At 44.3% G+C, this 20,091-nt stretch overlaps 1 protein-coding gene across 1 annotated transcript; it reads right to left on the reverse strand.

The window, feature by feature from the left end:
- Positions 1-4,692: 4,692 nt before the first annotated feature.
- LOC138664848 (RB-associated KRAB zinc finger protein-like) lies at positions 4,693-17,811 on the reverse strand. The gene is made up of 4 exons (XM_069751852.1): positions 17,745-17,811; positions 15,569-15,679; positions 10,203-10,278; positions 4,693-5,390 (listed from the first exon to the last, which is right to left on the reverse strand). The coding sequence occupies exons 2-4, from the start codon at positions 15,668-15,670 to the stop codon at positions 4,708-4,710; spliced, it is 861 nt and encodes a 286-aa protein (XP_069607953.1). The 5' UTR covers positions 15,671-15,679; positions 17,745-17,811; the 3' UTR covers positions 4,693-4,707.
- Between the last annotated feature and the right edge of the window lie 2,280 nt (positions 17,812-20,091).

Below are 20,091 nucleotides of genomic sequence, written 5' to 3' on the forward strand. Positions count from 1 at the left end.
TAAATACCGGTTGGGGTTTCTCTGCCTCTGGCTTTTTCCCCCGACGCCGTACTTGACTCCTTCTTGCTGCTGCTGCGGCGACGCTATAGGTGGAGGTGATTCTGGCAAAGGTGATGCCGGGTCGCTCATACTGCTGCTGGTCTGCGGTCGCTGCCCTAATAATGCGCGCTGCGCTGGTGCTGCGGCGACTAGCAGCTCCTGAGGCTCCTGCTGACAATACTGCAGAGCCACTTGGAGATTGTAACTACTCCCATTTAAAGATTTCCCGCCGCTTTTTTTTCCCCAGCGCCTGCGCAGTAGCTCCTAGCGACGGCGAGGAGCGCCGAACGCCGGCGCCTGCGCAGACGAGTTTCTCGGCGGTGCCTGCGCAGATCAGTCCTGGGCGCCCGAGCGGCAGTCAACCGCCGGCGCCTGCGCAGAAGCACCCTGCCGCATTGCAAGACCAGCGATTCCCGGGCATGCGCCGTGCTTTCAAGATGGCGCCCGGGAGTGCAGATATGGCGCTGCTGACCGAGGCTCCCGCTCCTATGCAGCTCCCTAACGCGCGGCTCTGCACGCCAGGTGGTGGTACAGTGTGCAGACTGACGCTTCCTAGGGAGGGCCGCGCCGCACCTCCCGCAACCACAGAGGGCCCTCCCTGGATGTTGCCGCTGCTGCATCTTACCTGGGGAGGTGACCGCAAACTCCTTGTCACCTCCCCCGCACACCCTAGAGGCCCACTAGCCCCCAGCGGTGGCGCTTCGGGTAACCACCCCAGCCGAGGCAGAGGGACCCCAGCTGCCTGAGTCGGACTGGTTGGCCCCGGAATCCCACGTCGATCTGGTAAGTCCGTAGGTCTCCCATCAAGGACAGGAAACCAACTGATGCGGGAGAGTGGTACCGCCTTTTTATCTGTAGGTTTCCTGTTCTTGGTGGGCGGATCCCCTCTCCGTGGTGCCGTCATGGGCGGCAGAGAAAAATCCAATATCTGAGAGGAAGTGTAAACATGGCCAAAAATTATTTACACCATATTTCTACTGAACAGAATCCTGTATGCGGACACCTATTTTAGAAAGAATAGCACTATATAAGGGCAAAAAATACTGCCATGCCCACGTAATATTATTGTATAGTGACTGAATAATGACACCATAATGATCATTACCAACTATATGAACACCAATATTACCAGCAAGACTCGACTCGGCTCAAACTCTGTCAGAGATGAATTCCAGTGACATCTGAGTGTAATCCGATTCTCTCGCATGAGAGATGCGCAGCACAAGTGCAGATGAGAACTTAATTTCTATATTGACTCTGTGCCCGCACATTAGACCACACTGGGATGACAGCCGATGTTTCACACGCACCCATAGACTTGTGTGGGTGCACGTGATCCAATTATCAGATGCACTGTCAGCATGATGCCAAATCAGCATGAGAAAATAAAAATAGATCTGCACTGTGTAACACGGGTCCGGATAGCACACAACTGTGCTATGCTAGCCCTAAGAGTCAAATAATACCGCCAAACCATAACCACATATTACTAGCATATACAGTAGTAAATGAATAATACCACCATACTGGTCATTAAAGTGTTATTCCCACAATTGGATTTTAATTTCACAAAGCACAGTAAATGTATATTTATGAATATACAGACTAAGCTCAACACAAACTTTCTTTCTCATACCTTTGTGCTTGTTTTCATCTTTATCAGCCCCTTTGGGCACCCAGCTTCATAAAGCTGCAATTGACCATTTGATTCTTACGCTACAACTACATTTCTCAACAGCATCCTGCTTCTCTTCAGTGCTGCAGTGCCCCTCCCTCTGCTCCTGACTAACCCAACCTATGGTGAAGAACAAAGTTCTTCTGTGTCTTGTTCAGTGGTGGCCAGGTTTCAGCCTTCTTGACCTTGGCTGTATCTCTGAGTACTTTGTACCTCTGGGCGCTCCGGGATGTTGCAGTTCTGAAATATATGGCAGCACTGGAGAATAATGGGTTTCCTGGTTACTTCACGTTTGATTCTTCTCAAATTAAATTACATTTTTTTGCGATCATGTTGACTATTTGCAACAAAACTTTTGATGATTCGGTGATAAAACACCAATATCTTAGCAATTTCAAGAGCGCTGAACCCCTCTGTAAAATTTAACAATTTTTGACTTTTCAGTCAGTAAATCTTTTTGGTCCATTTTGACTGAAGAAAACAAGCTGCCTAATAATTCTGCACACCTTCATGAGGGGGTTGTAACCTTAGTCCATAACCTGCTGCATTACACACATACACATCACCTGATCTGCTTCACCCAATAAGCATTCACGTTTATACAGTTTGGAGTTGGAAAATATGTCAAGAAATGATAAGGGAAAAATATTCACTTGTCTAATAGTACGGTCCAGTGAAGTAAAGACGCCTGCGTCCTATTGCAATAATTCTCTGTTGGGCCTGTTTATGAACAAAGTGATGGAATACTCACCTCACCCCGCTTGCATGCAATGTGCGATTGGCTCTTCTAAACAGTTACTGCAATAAAATGTTGCTGTATTGAACAGTTTTTGACAGGCTATAGACCAGAAACAGCCTATATCCTACCTGGCAAAGCAGGACGCAGATACTGGTAAAAAAAAAGTGCCCCCAGGGATCTGGCCCATTGTAGGATCTGGCCATTTTGTTTTCACCAGTCCAACATAAAAAGATCTAAGTATGATAACTGATGATCTTACCACGTTTGCTCATATGTGATGAATGTCTTCAAAGGCTGGAGATTATCTGAGGAAGGTAAAGGCTATGGGGAAGGGGCTACATTGGGAGCTATTCTTACAAAATGTGACCAATCAGTGGAGGGTCTGACCTTCCTTGGAGATCAGCTCAGTAAAGCATCCTCAATGCTCTTGCAAACTCTATAGCCCATTGTTTATGCAGGGTCGCACATATGAACTTCTGTGTCACTTGTCCTATCCCCTTTAAGAATTAATTAATGGCAATTTTACTTCCTATAAGGAAACTTGTCACTTGGCACAAACTCTAACAACAGTGGCTACAGGGAAAAAAAAAATGTTTGTTTTTTTTAATGTATAATCTCCCTACAGTCACCCACTACCGGTGCATGGAGCAGTTAGTCACCGCTCATTATACTTATGGCTCTAATCACTCTCCAGCACGTTGATTGTTAGTCTGATCCGCAGAGTGAGCTGTCAGTCATGGTGCTGGGGAATGATTACAGCTATATAGTGAGCAGTAACTGTAACCGCTCCCTGCATCGGCCCGCTGACCGAAATGGAGCGGCTGAATGGAGAAGATAACTTTTTATTCACAGATTTCTGGACAAGAGAAACTTCTATTGTGATAAACTTGTAGAAGGACATCCCAATCGTTTGACCCAAGTTATTCAGTTTAAGGACAATGGTACTAAACACTAATGAGATTTATGTAAACTTTTTACTTTGCAGTAAGTAATAAAAATGCCTTAAAACGTTCTCTCTCTGTCATTATTCTGGCATTTGGGAAATATTAATAATTATTGTAATCCTAATTGACCTAAAATGGGAAAGGTTTATTCTGATTTCATGTCAGATATTGAGAAAAACATGCATATGTGTCTTTTTATATCATGTATGTAAACGTCTGGATTCAACTGTATGTATAAATTAAAACATAAGCATAGTAATGGTGTTACCTGCAGGAGGAACCCATAGTTACCTATCCAACTACAGCTATAAACTTATTTGTATGTGCACTTTACTAATATATACAGATCATATACAGTATATATATATTTATCCTTAACACCTCTATATATGTATTTGGCGTCACAGTGCCACTAGTTCTATCATATTCTGTCAATAGTTCTGCTCTGAAATTTTCTGTGGAAAGTGTTTTGTGATTTTTCTGGGATCATTGAATATTTTTTCATCATTTTTGTCATGGTTTTTGTGATTTATTTATATAATCTTGGCCTATTTCTGTTACATCACAAACCTTTTCGCCTATTTAGATTATTATTTTTGTAGCAGTTTTTAAAAACTTATTCTTGTAACTATTATTCTACGCTTTATGTCTAAAAAACAATGTAATACTATATGTGACATTTGATACGCGCCTCCTTTTTTTAGCTATTTGTTGCAGAACCACTGGATATAATTTGTGGAATAATTTTTTTTTTGTATCATCGCTGTTGACCATAATCTTGGTTCTTTTTTCTTCCATTTTATTTCCATTATATAATTTACCAAGGGTCATTGTTACATTAGGTCCAGGGCTTATGTGCACATAAATATAGCTATATTATTATGTACTTAACTTGTAGTGTACACATATTTATGCCTTGCTGTGTCTTTGTTCTCCTCTGAACCTTGGAATATATATATATATATATATATATATATATATATATATATATATATATATATATATATATTTGCACAACCAGTTTGGGAGAGAGTTCCTTAGAGAAGTCATTAAGTTCAGACATATAAATTGGCCAAAGGACTGACTTACCGTTATGCCATGATGCAGGATCTTACATATTTCTAGATACAAAAGATTTTTTTTTTGCATTAGTCCTGTTTTTAAACTTGTGTGTTTTTTGTTTTTAATGGATCAATAACTTTTTTTTTTTTTACTTTTTTCCACACATTACACAATAATACATGCGCTGGACACAAGGCAGGTCGAGAATTAGCGATAATAAAATCAGGACAACATGGATATGACGTGGTTTATTTCATAATACTGTCAGGAATATACATTTGTTGATGTTTCAAGAGAAAGAAATAGTCTGAATAGCTCTTTCCACAGTGGGAGCATATATATAACTTATCCTGTTTGTGGATTTTCAGGTGCTGGTCAAGCGCAAATTTGCGTGTAAACTTCTTGCCGCAGCTGTTGCACTCATACGGTTTCTCCCCGGTGTGGATTCTGGAATGAACGCTGAGATTTGAGGAGTTAGTGAAGGATTTGTTGCAGTCAGGACATTTGTAGAGCTTCTCTCCAGAGTGACTTTTCTGATGTCGATAGAGGCTTGATCTGTGGGAGAACCTGCGAGTACAAAACTTACACCCATACGGCTTATCGCTCATACCCCTAATGTGCGGGTTGAATGCTGGTGTGTAAGACATGCTTTCAAGATCAGCGCTAGCTCGCTCTTCAATATCACAACGAAATGCATCTGCGCCATCTATAAGAAAATCATTCAAGTCTTCTACGTCAGCAGTAGGAGCTGCGTTGCCAGAGTCTTTGCTGGAAAAATTCTGGACATTCTCCACACCAATGTTTGGAGGAGATTCCACATGATGTTGTCTTTTGGATACTTCTTGAGCTGGTGGAGAAATGGTGACGTCGGACACTTGTTCTGGAAGTAAAGGTGCGGTGAAGTGGTCTGTGGACTGTTTAACAGGTACTTCTAATAAAGAAAAAAAACAGAAAAAGAAAGGTTATACAATTCCAACGGATAAGAGTGCTTTCACATTGCGTTCTGTGTCCCTGTTGGGGCACATGTTCAAAATCCCCTCTCAAAACGAGGTCCGGACGCATGCACCGACGAGGCCAATAGACAGTAATGGTGACAGTAGAAAGAACATGAGCTCTGCCGTGTACGCCTACAGGAGGCGGACACTCAGATGCAGTTTACTATGTATGAAAGTGTGCATCCTGTAGGCGTACACTCACAAAAATGATGCACGGCACTGCGCACGTTCGCTCTGCTGCCACCATTACAGCATATGGCTCCGTTGGCTGATGCATCCAGACCCTGTTTTGCAGGGAATTTCAGATGTATGTTCCAACGGGGACACAGAAAGCAATCTGAAAGCACTCTAAGGGTTAAAGTGCAACTGTCTTTTTCAGTAAAACCGGTTATAAGGAATAACACCATTCCTGGCCCTTACATGGCCTGTTTCCAATATTATCCAGCAGTTTTCCTCTCGGTAGGTCCAATTCACTGGAACCCTCAGCAGCTTCTCTGTGTATTCTGCCTCTTTCCCCCTCCAGCGTCTCCCCATCCCCTTTCCATACACTTCCATAGGCAGCAGCTGTAATTCAACAAAATCTTAGGCCAGAACTGTAGCCAGATTTTAGCAGTTTGATTGAATGATCACTGTAGGAGAGAATAAGAAACTAATACGTGGAGGAAGGAGTCATTTATCTATCAAGATACACAGTCATGGCTAAAAGTGTTGGGACCCTTGATATAGTTCCTGAAAATAAATTCTTGCAATTACACATGTTTTGCTACACACGTTTATTTCCTTTGTGTGTATTGGAATAACACAAAACAGAAAAACAGGCAAATTAAACATAATTTCACACTAAACCCCAAGAATGGGCCGGACAAAATTCATCAGCTTAATATTTGGTTGCACACCTTTTGGAATAAATAACTGCAATCAAATGCTTCCCATAACCATCTACAAGCTTCTTACACCTCTCAACTGGAATTTTGGACCTCTCATTTGCAAATTGCTCCAGATCTCTCATATTTGAAAAGTGCCTTCTCCAATTAGCAATTTTAACCCCTTTCTGCTGTCGGATGGAGTAATACGGCAGATGGCAGAACCTCCGCTTTGATGCGGGGTCCGGCGGTGAGCCTGCATCAAAACCGGGATATGTCAGCTGTTTTGAACAGCTAACATGTGCCCGCAATAGATGCGGGCGGAATCGCGATCCTCCCGTGCCTATTAACTAGTTAAAAGCTGCTGTCAAACTCTGACAGCGGCATTTAACAAGCGCTTCAAGCCATCCGGCCGGAAATACGTGCACCGGTGACCCCCCCGTCACGTGTTCAGGGGTCATCGGTGCGTCGGCATGACAACCAGAGGTCTCTTGAAGACTTCTATGGTTGTTGATGCCGGATTGCTATGAGCGCCACCCTGAGGTCTGCGTTTATAGCAATGCTGCAATTCTACAACATAGGAGCGATCTGAGCACCGCCTCTATGTAGCAGAGGCGATCGAGTTGTGGCAGCTTCTAGCCTCCCATGGAGGCTATTAAAGTATGCCAAAATTTAAAATATATATATTTTTTAAAAATATGAAAAAAAATAAAATATAAAAGATTAAATTCCCCCCTTTTGCCCCATTTCAAATAAAATAAAAAAAATAAAATCAAATATACACATATTTGGTATCGGTACATTCAGAATCGCCCGATCTATCAATAATAAAAAAAAAGGATTAATCTGATCGCTAAACGGCGTAGAGAGAAAAAAAGTCAAAATGGCAGAATTACTTTTTTTGGTCGCTGCGACATTGCATTAAAATACAATAACGGCGATCAAAACATCGTATCTGCACCAAAGTGGTATCATTAAAAACATCAACTCGTCACGCAAAAAATAAGCCCTCACTCACCCCAGATCATGAAAAATGGAGACGCTACGGGTATTGGAAAAGTGCGCAATTTTATTTAAAGCGAACCTAGCAAAAAAGCCAAACAAAAAACAGTGTGGCTCTGGGAACGAGGGGAGTGAAAACGAAAACCGAAATAAGCTCCGGTCATTAAAGGGAATTTGTTACCCCAAAAATTGTATATGAACTAAGGCCACCGCCAACAGGGGCTTATCTACAGCATTCTGGATTGCTGTAGATAAGCCCCGATGTAACCTGAAAGGTAAGAAAAAGAGGTTATACTATACTCACCCAGGGGCGGTCCCGCTGCAGTCCGGCTCCGGCTCCTGCTATCTTCATACGATGACGTCTTCTTCTTGCCGTGGCTCCAGCTCAGGCGTACTTTATCTGTCCTGTTGAGGGCAGAGCAAAGTACTGCAGTGCGCAGGCGCCGGGCCTCTCTGACCTTTCCCACGGAAGGATTTGATTGGAACAATATCAAGGGTGCCAACACTATGAGCCATGACTGTATTACAAAGTCTCTTACCTTCCCTTGAACTATTCATTAGGTTAAAAAAAAAAAAAAGTTTAATTTACCCTATAAATATTTAGGCACAAATTAAAGCTCTACGGCTGTGACAAGAGTAACAAGTCACTTATTCTGTGAACATCAACGACCTAAAAATCCCCCATAGATGTCGACGCGTCCTTACTTTTACAGTTTGACCTCCCAAACTTCAAAGGGGCTGTCCAGTCCTGGGAGAACCCGTTCTCAATCTGTATGTTTCCTCCTTTTAAAATAATAGCTTTTATACTCTCTTCGATATTCCAGCAGTGTCGGCACTCTCTCTCCCAGCAATCTTGTAACAGTGTGACGTCAAGCGAACCCTGCGGCCAACCAATGGCCACTTCACTTTCCCTGCCTTTGGACAAATCGCTTACCCGCTGCTGCTCTCTCTCTTCCTATGGATGTATAGGATATGTCCAAATGTGGGTCCAGTGAAGCGGCCACTGATTGGCCAGAGTTTGTGTGACGTCACACTGTTACGCAATCGGTGGGAGAGACAGTAGAGGGCAACCCCTTTAAATTCCAAAAATACTGATCAACAATTTTTTTAACACAATATTAGTGATACACTTGCAGAACCCATAGTCACGCAAAGTATACAGCAACTCCAGTAGATGTGCTAGTATAGCGATATTACTCATAGTTCACTGCACTTTCAAAAAGATAAAATATTATATATATATATATATATATATATATAGAAAAAAATTAAGTGCATGCATGCATGATCATTCACTTTATTATATGCTTTTTTAATGATGTGTGTTACTCATAGGAGCTCCGTGTTTGCGTGCAATATAGTATATTTGTATAGCATACAATCCGACCATAATGTAGTGAGCAATTTTGTATGTTGCACCCTATTATGTACAAAAAAAACATATGCATGCATTTATGAGGTCATAAAGGGGCACAGTTTGTACAAAAAAAAAACCACAAACTGTGTGTTAGTCACATTCTCCTGGCCCAGTGCCAAGTCTTTGCCTGCAGCACTGACATGTCATCAGCTCAGTGGCTTTCCCCCTATAGTAGACGGCACTAGCCCCTTAGGGTCACCAACTTCAATGATTGGCTGCAGCGCTGTTGATGTGACATCAGCACTTCAAACAATAACAGACACATGAAGCAAATGTTGGACCGAGGAGAGTGAATATAAAAAAATAAAACCACTCAAAAACTGCGCTTTAAAGACAAACTGTGTCTGGTGATGGTCTTTTTGAAAACCCCTTTGATGTTCTTGTTTTAGGACACAAGCTCCTTTATCTAAGACATCCAGGAATAGATCATGAAGATGAAGGAGGAGGACATTGCAACAAGATGAACCTCCACATCTTATCTTCTGGAAAGGTTGTTTTTAGCTTAGCAATGAGCAAGAAACTAGTGGCACACACCCTAGTTACAAGGGGAACAGTAAAGGTACCGTCACACTAAAGCGACGCTGCAGCGATACCGACAACGATCCGGATCGCTGCAGCGTCGCTGTTTGGTCGCTGGAGAGCTGTCACACAGACAGCTCTCCAGCGACCAACGATCCCGAGGTCCCCGGTAACCAGGGTAAACATCGGGTAACTAAGCGCAGGGCCGCGCTTAGTAACCCGATGTTTACCCTGGTTACCATCCTAAAAAGTAAAAAAACAAACGCTACATACTTACCTACAGCCGTCTGTCCTCCAGCGCTGTGCTTCTCTGGTCTGGCTGTGAGCGCCGGGCAGCCAGAAAGCAGAGCGGTGACGTCACCGCTCTGCTTTCCGGCTGACCGACGCTCACAGCCAGAGCAGGAGGAGTGCAGAGCACAGCGCTGGAGGACAGACAGCGGTAGGTAAGTATGTAGTGTTTGTTTTTTTACTTTTAGGATGGTAACCAGGGTAAACATCGGGTTACTAAGCGCGGCCCTGCGCTTAGTTACCCGATGTTTACCCTGGTTACCAGCGAAGACATCGCTGAATCGGTGTCACACACGCCGATCCAGCGATGTCTACGGGGAGTCCAGCGACGAAATAAAGTTCTGGACTTTCTTCCCCGACCAGCGACATCACAGCAGGGGCCTGATCGCTGCTGCCTGTCACACTGGACGATATCGCTAGCGAGGACGCTGCAACGTCACGGATCGCTAGCGATATCGTCTAGTGTGACAGTACCTTTAATACCCACTCCACAATGCTTTTTAACATGTCCAGAGGAATGGCACACTGCAGAGTTTTAAGAGAAGATGCGCCAGAATGATTACTTTGTGTGGATTCCAAGTTCTACTAAAGACTTTAGAAGAACTGACAGCTCCTCTGTAAGATACACATATTGTATGGTAATGGACACAAACTCTCACCTGAGATTAGAGCTGCTGATTCATTAACACTAAAAGGTTTGTCCTCCGCCTCATGATTGGCATCAGATATGGATACCTGTTTAGATAGAAGTAAAAAAAAAATAATAGTAACTATAATTACTACTAACATCAGAATAAATCGACCATTTGAGAGTAAATGAGGAATACCATCATCTCTGGCCATTATATGACTTGTACCCTACATTATTCACCACTTTTCTTCTGGTGAAGCTCTCTCTCCCATTTAAATCTCAGTTCCCTCTCAGTGGAACAAGCTGCCATGATACACCCCCATGTGCAGCACAGCACTAAGAGATGGATTCCTGCTCTTCAAAACAGAAGCATGGAGGAAATTATGCAGCAGCGCAGTGTAGATGTGAATCCAGCTCTGGGATGAGCTAAAATACGTGTTAATCTAGGCTCACACGGTTTTTTTTTTGTGGTTTTTAAACCTGATCAGCCTTGCAATCCACAACAAAGTGTATTCAACGAGTATTCGTTTCAAAATCCACATAAAAAAACAAACTGTGAACCTACACTTAAAAAGCTCGGCATGACCTTTATCAGTCTCCTTCCCCTTCACAGAGTATAACGGGCTGTTGTAACCTGACACTTCACTGAGCTGGCAGTCCTCCTTGTCTGGAGCATGATGGATTTTAGTTTCCCTCCCCCACAGTGGATGGTTAGTTCAGGAGGAAGGGTGGAAGGGAAAAAGTGGCTCATAAGTGAACAATGTAATATTTCTTATCAGAAATATTCACTTGTACTATTGATTTATGTAAAGTTTGTTGAAAGAACGGTTCCCATTTAAAGTGTAAAGACCGATACCTTTATTAGGGGAACCAAACTAACAACTCCTCAAATACACTGGACGCAGCCATTGCCAAGGCACAAGGGCAGTGGGTTTATTATTTAAAGGGATTTCCCAGTTTCGAAAGTCTATTGCTCTATAAATCCTATTAGGAAATTCTAAGTTACTGTAGAATAGAAAAGGTCATCTGTTCAGGATCCTCGCCTCTTACATTGGGTACAAAGTTTTTTTGTTCTGGAGAACCTACCCTGCATTACCCAGCCAACCAACTGATTTATATCGACACTATGTAATGCTTCGTGTCCCCTGAGGGGGCGCTGCACGAGAATTTAACAATTATTATTAGCATTTATTTATATAGCACCATTGATTCCATGGTGCTGTACAAGACGATAATCGGGATCGTGCAGTCGCTAGGGTTCTTGTTTGCGGATCAGCGTCTGTAAACATCCCGCCATTCCCTGATAAACAGAACTCTTGATTATCCGGTGATTGGTTTGTTATGCTGGTATTAAAACGATTACACTCGGCAGCACAAAGCCCTGTGTACAACAGGACAAGTGTTGGTGATAATGAACATATTCCAAGCGCACAGAACCATCATTAATGGCCGCTCTGTGCACATTGAATCCTGGTTGGGAGGTTTAAACAAGCCATTAACCCTGCTGTTGTCTTCGGTCAAAAACGGCCGACCTTGGACTTCAACATTCTTTAAAATATTCAAGATGCGGCTCTGAAACCCGTGGCCGACCGACCCATCCTCATTTAAGTCAATCAACCACAAGTTTCAGAACCGCATCTTGAACACCCCCAAAAATACCAAAGTTCAAAATCTGTCTCCCCAGACCGAAGACAACAGCAGGGTTAAATGAACAATGATTTGCAAGCTCTTACAGCTTTTCACACAGATAACATCTCATCACCGGTGGTCTCTGCAGGAGGATACTAGGTGATCAGATCTTTGGCAAAGGACCTTTTTAACATGTGAGGTTTGTTCAATGTGGAGAACCCCTCTAAATAAACCTGTGACCCTAACCCTGATCCTCTCTCCTCCAGAGAGCGACAACACCAGATCCATAAAGAGGAACTTGCAACGCATTTATACTTCCCTAAATGACTTTCATTAGCCGACTTCTGCTTGTTGCAAGCAGGGGCGGTAGGGGTCCTTGCCCTTTCTATGCTTTAACTGACATATGTATATTTAGACTGTTATGAAATATTTTAATCACATTTAATATTGTTCCTCCTCAGTTCTACAAAAGCTCAACTTAAATAAAATACAATTATACAACATGATTTTTTTGCAAAATGGAATCTAAACCCAAAGGAAAAGTAACTTATAGTCCACTGTGCGACTAAACCGAACATAGCTCACCAAAGAGTCTTATAGCGAACTGTCAGTAGAAACAAATGGAACCCCGATTTTAAAACTAGGCTGTGTTAAAGGGCAACTACACTTTTTTTATGTTCCAGCGCTGCTCAGGTAGCAGAGCGGTATGCTCCTACATGAGTGCACACGCCGAGTGACTTATGAACTCGTAGAAAGCCAAAGTGATAAGTGTTTGGCGTGATCGGTGGTGGTCTCAGGATTTGGACCTCCCACCAATCTGGAGTGAATTGATCAGTCATGTTAGAGAAAGAAAAAAAAAAGTGCAAGTACCCTTTAAGAGCATCTGAAATCTGTGAAAGATGCTTTTGAGCCTCCCTGTAACAAATCTGCTTACCTGTGCTAGACATTTAAAAGCTGGTTCTGAATTTCTGGCTATAAGTACCATTAGCCCTATAAATCTAAGTTGCCAGGAACAGAAGTGTTGTCATGAGGACTCAAACAGAAAATCATTAACTTTAACTTATGAAAAAAAGCAGACCTTACCTAGTGACCTACACTTCTGATTGATAAACCATCGTTCAATATTAGAACCATGGGGTGAGGAGTCTCCCAACAATCAGCTGGTATGATCTCTGGTGGTGGCCTGCCTGAGGCAAGCAGTATATGCAGCAGAACACTACAGCGCCACCATGTTTAGTGGCCATCCCCTGGTACTGCACTAGGTTCTAGAAGAGAATAGCAGTTGCCATAAGCAGTGTATGTCTGGCCACCATAATAACAGCTGTTTGTTGAGTTGCCAGGTGTAGGACCCCCACTGGTCTGATATTGATGATCCATTCATAAGAATAAGTCATCAATATAAAAAAGTGTAAATTCCTTGATTGATCCATTTACATGGATTTACTGCAAAATTATTAGTTATTTATCCAATCAATCTACCACGGTAAATATACACTGCTCAAAAAAATAAAGGGGACACTAAAAAACGACATCCTAGATATCACTGAATGAAATATTCCAGTTGTAAATCTTTATTTATTACATAGTGGAATGTGTTGAGGACAATAAAACATAAAAATGATCAATGTAAATCACAACTAATATCCCACGGAGGTCTGGAGTTGGAATGATGCTCATAATCAAAGTCGAAAATCAAATTCCAGGTTGATCCAACTTCAGTGGAAATGCCTCAAGACAAGGAAATGATGTTCAGTAGTGTGTGTGGCCTCCACGTGCCTGTATGATCTCCCTACAATGCCTGGGCATGCTCCTGATGAGGCGACGGATGTTCTCCTGAGGGATCTTCTCCCAGACCTGGACTAATGCAGCCGTCAACTCCTGGACAGTCTGTGAGGCAACGTGACGTTGGTGGATGGTGCGAGACATGATGTCCCAGATGTGCTCAGTCGGATTCAGGTCTGGGGAACGGGCAGGCCCGTCCATAGCTTCAATGCCTCCATCTTGCAATAACTGCTGACACACTCCAGCCACATGAGGTCTGGCATTGTCCTGCATTAGGAGGAACCCAGGGCCAACCGCATCAGCATATGGTCTCACAAGGGGTCTGAGGATCTCATCTCGGTACTTAATGGGAGTCAGGCTACCTCTGGCGAGCACATGGAGGGCTGTGCGGCCCTCCAAAGAAATGCCACCCCACACCATTACTGACCCACTGCCAAACCGGTCATGCTGAAGGATGTTGCAGGAAGCAGATCGCTCTCCACGTCTCCTGACTCTGTCACGTCTGTCACATATGCTCAGTGTGAACCTGCTTTCATCTGGGAAGAGCACAGGGCGCCAGTGGCGAACTTGCCAATCCTGGTGTTCTGTGGCAGATGCCAATCATATTGCACGCTGTTGGGCTGTGAGCACAACCCCCATCTGTGGACGTCGGGCACTCAGACCATCCTCATGGAGTCGGTTTCTAACCGTTTGTGCAGACACATGCACATTTGTGGCCTGCTGGAGGTCATTTTGCAGGGCTCTGGCAGTGTTCCTCCTGTTCCTCCTTGCACAAAGGCTGAGGTAGCGGTCCTGCTGCTGGGTTGTTGCCCTCCTACGGCCCCCTCCACGTCTCCTGGTGTACTAGCCTGTTTCCTGGTAGTGCCTCCAGCCTCTGGACACAGCAAACCTTCTTGCCACAGCTCGCATTGATGTTCCATCCTGGATGAGCTGCACTACCAGAGCCACTCGTGTGGGTTGTAGAGTCCGTCTCATGCTACCACGCGTGTGAAAGCACAACCAACATTCAAAAGTGACCAAAACATCAGCCAGAAAGCATTGGTACTGAGATGTGGTCTGTGGTCCCCACCTGCAGAACCACTCCTTTATTGAGGGTGTCTTGATAATTGCCAATAATTTCCATCTGTTGTCTATTCCATTTGCACAACAGCATGTGGAATTGATTGTCAAACAGTGTTGCTTCCTAAGTGGACAGTTTGATTTCACAGAAGTTTGATTTACTTGGAGTTATATTCTGTTGTTTAAGTGTTCCCTTTATTTTTTGAGCAGTGTATCTCCGTCTTCTGGTAGTTCTCGCTTAGGCCTCATTCACACGACAGTGTTAGTCATCTGCATGGTGTAAGTATTTTTCAGTGAAAGCACACTGATACATTATAGTCTGTGGACTATAGAAAAAAAAATAAAAAGACCCAACCTTTGAATGAACCCGGATAAATGATCAAAGTGGGCACAAGGACCTAGAAACAGATGGGGAAAAAAGTAAACCAAAGAAAAATAACAGCTTGTTGTTTTCCCAGCAAAACGGGCATGAATGTGTGGATAAGAGCTTACTGGGGTAACAACATGAAGATGAAGAACAATGGATCCGATTCATCAGGACTGGCATAACACCCAATTGCCCTATGCCAGTCTTGCAGGAGCAGCAGACACCGAATTCATGGGGTTTGTCGCCTCTCCTAAGTGGCGTGTGCCTCTGTGAGCTGCCACAGAAATGCTACTCTAGTCAAGGACTGGAGTAGTATAAAATCCGCCACTCTTGATGAGTTTGATGGGCAGGCGTTGCCACCTCCCGCTCACTTTAGCAGAGGGGAGTCAAATTTGTGCCAAAACATCAAAAGTCGCAAAACTTTTGCGCAGCTCTGTGTTGCACCAATTGTTTTTGACTTTTCAAAGCTCTTACGCCACTTTTATGGCGCAAACGCTTGGATGAATCTACCCCCAAGACAGTCAATGCCGCATCACAACCCATTCTTTATCACTTACGTTGAGGGACGCCTCCTGGCTTTCTTGCGCTGCTTTGATTTTGTATGAAGGACCCAACGCTGAATACTGAGACGATTCATTTTCTGTTCCTTGTGCAGACATTGTGAAAAGCTATAAAGAAAAGTGACAGATCTGTAGTGATGTAATAAGTGACACAATCAGCAGGTGTATGGCCGGCCCTGTGAGCCATCCGTTTCTCTCAACTAATCGTGCGATTTCCAAATAGTCACGTAATAACGTGCCAGAAACTAATTCATCCAAAAATTGTTTCCTGTTGGCATATTATCAGTTATTTGTGTGAAGGGGGCTGGCTGACTGCCTCATTGCAATAGCCAAGTCACACCCTTTCTCCTTCATGGCAGAGGGTCTGGCTTAGCTATTGAAAAGTAAATGAGAACCTTGGGGGGCCGGAAGAAGTCCAAGCCAGTCTAGACACCCCTCCAGGCCGATTTGCAGAACCTTAATTACTGGGTTTTCTCCGCGCTGGCTTGTCACTTTGGGCCAATGCATATATGAAGGACCTTGTATTTTATGGCCTACACAGACCATGCGTTCTGGTTACACCCTGACAGGTTCCACTCAGGTCCTGGATTTTTCAGGGTGGTGCCCCAAGGGACCAGATAACATGACCGCTCCTGGTGCTTCATGCCGGGGCCAATCCTTTATATACACCTTCCCACCTGCTTGAATTCCCTCCATCTCCCCTCTTCTCTTCTTTGATGGACAGCTCTGGCATCATAGGGCCAGAGAAGGGAGGAGATAGAGGAAAAACAAGCAGGTGGAGGGTGTGTATATATATATATATATATATATATATGTGGAGGGTGTATATATATATATATATATGGAGGTGGAGGGTCTATATATATATATATATATATATATATATATATATAGGATTGGCCCGGCGGGAGGCACTGAGTGCCTGGACTTGGTTTGCAGTCATTTGGTGCTGCCCGAGTCTGTATTGTGGCGTCCTTCCTTATTTTAGTGCCAGGGTCTTTGCCCAGGGGGTACATGTTCCGTTCCAGTGACTGATGGGACCCTCGCTGATGTAACAATTATAGGTGGATGAGTGATCAGCTGTGTAGAGACCCCTTAAGAGCAGACAGGAGGAGGGCTGTGTTCTGGGAGAAATTCTCCTCTAGAACTGGTGCACATTGACCCGTACATCCCGACACTGGTCAGTGGCCGCGTTGTGCTCTTCTCATCGAGCCATCACCCAACCGTACAATGACATCACGCCAGCCAATGAGAAGAGCTGCCAATGCCGGCAGGTAAGAGGCGGTACACCGGCTCCCGTGTGGCGGTCGCAGACCAGTGTCATGGCCGATGGAGTGGACATACAGATTTGTACTAAGGCTAAGTTCACACTTGTCGTTGGCTAGTCTGCGTACATCCTCCCTTAAGCTCCGCCTACTTCCGCATGCGTCCTGCGTACCTATCTTTAACATTGGGTACGCAGGGACATGCGTTGTATGCGGCGTTTTGATGTGCCCACCGACTGCGAGAAAATGCAACATGTTGCATTCAGCGGGCACATCAAAACGCCACATGCGGACTCATCCGCATGGCCTGCGTACCCAATGTTAAAGATAGGTATGCAGGACGCGTGCGGAAGAAGGCCGCAGACCAGCCAAACGTCAGTGTGAACCCGGCCTTACTCTACTGATGACCTCGCTGTACCTGCGCCGTACGGTAGCACGGGACACCATGTTCTCGCCACTGTTGTGCAGTGATATGCTGGGCGGATTGCGTGAGGCGCGGCTTACCGTATAAAACCTCAATCATCTGTCCCTCTGTCCGTTCTTATAAAGTTGGGTGCATCGCCACCGATCCTGCCGTAATTACCGGGGCCGGGTCGTCAGGCGAGGCAGCTCTACTTCCCCATTGTTCGTTTTATGTCCCCCCCATATTTATATGGAGACCCCCTTTAAGTCTGCACCAGTCCCTCATCTCAGCTGCATGCTACATCGCATGCAGTCATTGGATGACCCCGGTGCGGCTCATACAGACCGATGCCACCTGTATAACAGCGGTAATACACAGACAGAGCTGGTAATGTGCGCAGCGCTGTGTATGATGGAGGCAGCCGGCCGCCGCCATCACTGGGGAGTGTGAGCGCCGACTGCCCGCTATTTACTCACACTCCCTCGTCAGATAAGTACAAGCATACCTGTATCTTCCCGTCCGAAATCTTAGGAAGCAGACAATAGGCAGTGTCACCTGATTGGCCAGCTACGAATCACGTGATCAACAGCGCCGTAAGCAAAGCTCTCTGGGAAATGTAGTCTTGGTTCTCTTACAGCATAGTTATGTCCCGCTGTAATAAAACTACAAATCCTATAAACCCCCTTTCAGTGACTCGATTATTTTGGCAGAGGAGCCCTTCTTGCAGTTATCCATGTTAGCGTGTAACAGGCAGGGGCTGCTGGAAACGTAGTACGAGCTTATGGAGGCTGTTAGTGCGTTGTCTAATCACATAGAGAACCGAGCAGAGATTACACTGGCATAGTTTATTCTGAAAGAAAGGTGACAGGGCTTATAATGCCCAGATAAGGACAGAACACCATGCTCCATGTCTAGAGCCCACCTAAACAGTGCAAGAGTGCCTCCCTAACCAGTGACTGAGCGCCTCCAGAAAATGATTGGAGATGTTCACTACCAGACATTTTTAAGTCGAAACTCCCCAGTTTTTGAGAGTTATCATGCCAAAAACTAAGCAAAGACGATGTAAACGCCCTTAGAATAACCCAGAGTGCAACTCTAGAGAGTGACAGAGAACTCCCCCATAAATAGTGCCAGAGCGATACATAAACCGTACCCCTAAGTAGTGACAGTGCCCTCTATAAGTGTATTCATAAACCATGCCCTCTTAGTAGAGACAGTGCCCACATAATATATTCATAAATCATGTCTTCTTAGTAGAGACAGTGCCCCATAATACATTCATAAATCATGTCCTCTTAGTAGAGACAGTGCCCCCATAATATATTCATAAACCATGTCCTCTTAGTAGAGACAGTGCCCCCATAATATATTCATAAACCATGCCCTCTTAGTAGAGACAGTGCCCCCATAATGTATTCATAAACCATGCCCTCTTAGTAGAGACAGTGCCCCCATAATACATTCATACATCATGCCCTCTTAGTAGAGACAGTGCCCCATAATACATTCATAAGTCATGCCCTCTTAGTAGAGACAGTGCACCCGATAATGTATTCATAAACCATGCCCTCTTAGTAGAGACAGTGCCCCATAATACATTCATAAATCATGCCCTCTTAGTAGAGTGCCCTCTTAGTTGAGACAGTGCACCCGATAATGTATTCATAAACCATGCCCTCTTAGTAGAGACAGTGCCCCATAATACATTCATAAATCATGCCCTCTTAGTAGAGTGCCCTCTTAGTAGAGACAGTGCCCCCATAATGTATTCATAAACCATGCCCTCTTAGTAGAGTGCCCTCTTAGTAGAGACAGTGCACCCGATAATGTATTCATAAACCACGCTCCAAGGACGTCCACCCATTTCTTCTGATACATGTTGGCACCAATGACACGGCAAGGAAGGACCTACCGACAATCTGCAAGGACTTTGAAGAGTTGGGGAAGAAAGTAAAGGAACTGGATGCACAGGTAGTTTTTTCTTCTATCCTTCCAGTAGACGGGCATGGCACCAGGAGATGGAACAGGATCCTTGATGCAAACAACTGGCTAAGACGATGGTGCAGACAACAAGGATTTGGATTCCTGGACCACGGTGTGAATTACTGGTATGATGGACTCCTCGCCAGAGACGGACTACACCTCAACAAACCTGGGAAACACACATTCGCCAGAAGACTCGCTACACTCATCAGGAGGGCGTTAAACTAGAAGAAGAGGGGACGGGAAGAAAAACATTAGACTCGTACAAAGACGACCCAGGAAAACATACTCAGAAGGGAGGTAAGAACATTTCTAAAACAATCCACAGTGAGGAGATTGGAACAAAACAAAATCCTCTAAACTGCATGCTCGCAAACGCCAGAAGCCTGACAAACAAGATGGAAGAACTAGAAGCAGAAATATCTACAGGTAACTTTGACATAGTGGGAATAACCGAGACATGGTTAGATGAAAGCTATGACTGGGCAGTTAACTTACAGGGTTACAGTCTGTTTAGAAAGGATCGTAAAAATCGGAGAGGAGGAGGGGTTTGTCTCTATGTAAAGTCTTGTCTAAAGTCCACTTTAAGGGAGGATATTAGCGAAGGGAATGAAGATGTCGAGTCCATATGGGTTGAAATTCATGGAGGGAAAAATGGTAACAAAATTCTCATTGGGGTCTGTTACAAACCCCCAAATATAACAGAAAGCATGGAAAGTCTACTTCTAAAGCAGATAGATGAAGCTGCAACCCATAATGAGGTCCTGGTTATGGGGGACTTTAACTACCCGGATATTAACTGGGAAACAGAAACCTGTGAAACCCATAAAGGCAACAGGTTTCTGCTAATAACCAAGAAAAATTATCTT

This window comes from Ranitomeya imitator, chromosome 2 (assembly GCF_032444005.1).
Source record: "Ranitomeya imitator isolate aRanImi1 chromosome 2, aRanImi1.pri, whole genome shotgun sequence".
NCBI lineage: Eukaryota > Metazoa > Chordata > Amphibia > Anura > Dendrobatidae > Ranitomeya > Ranitomeya imitator.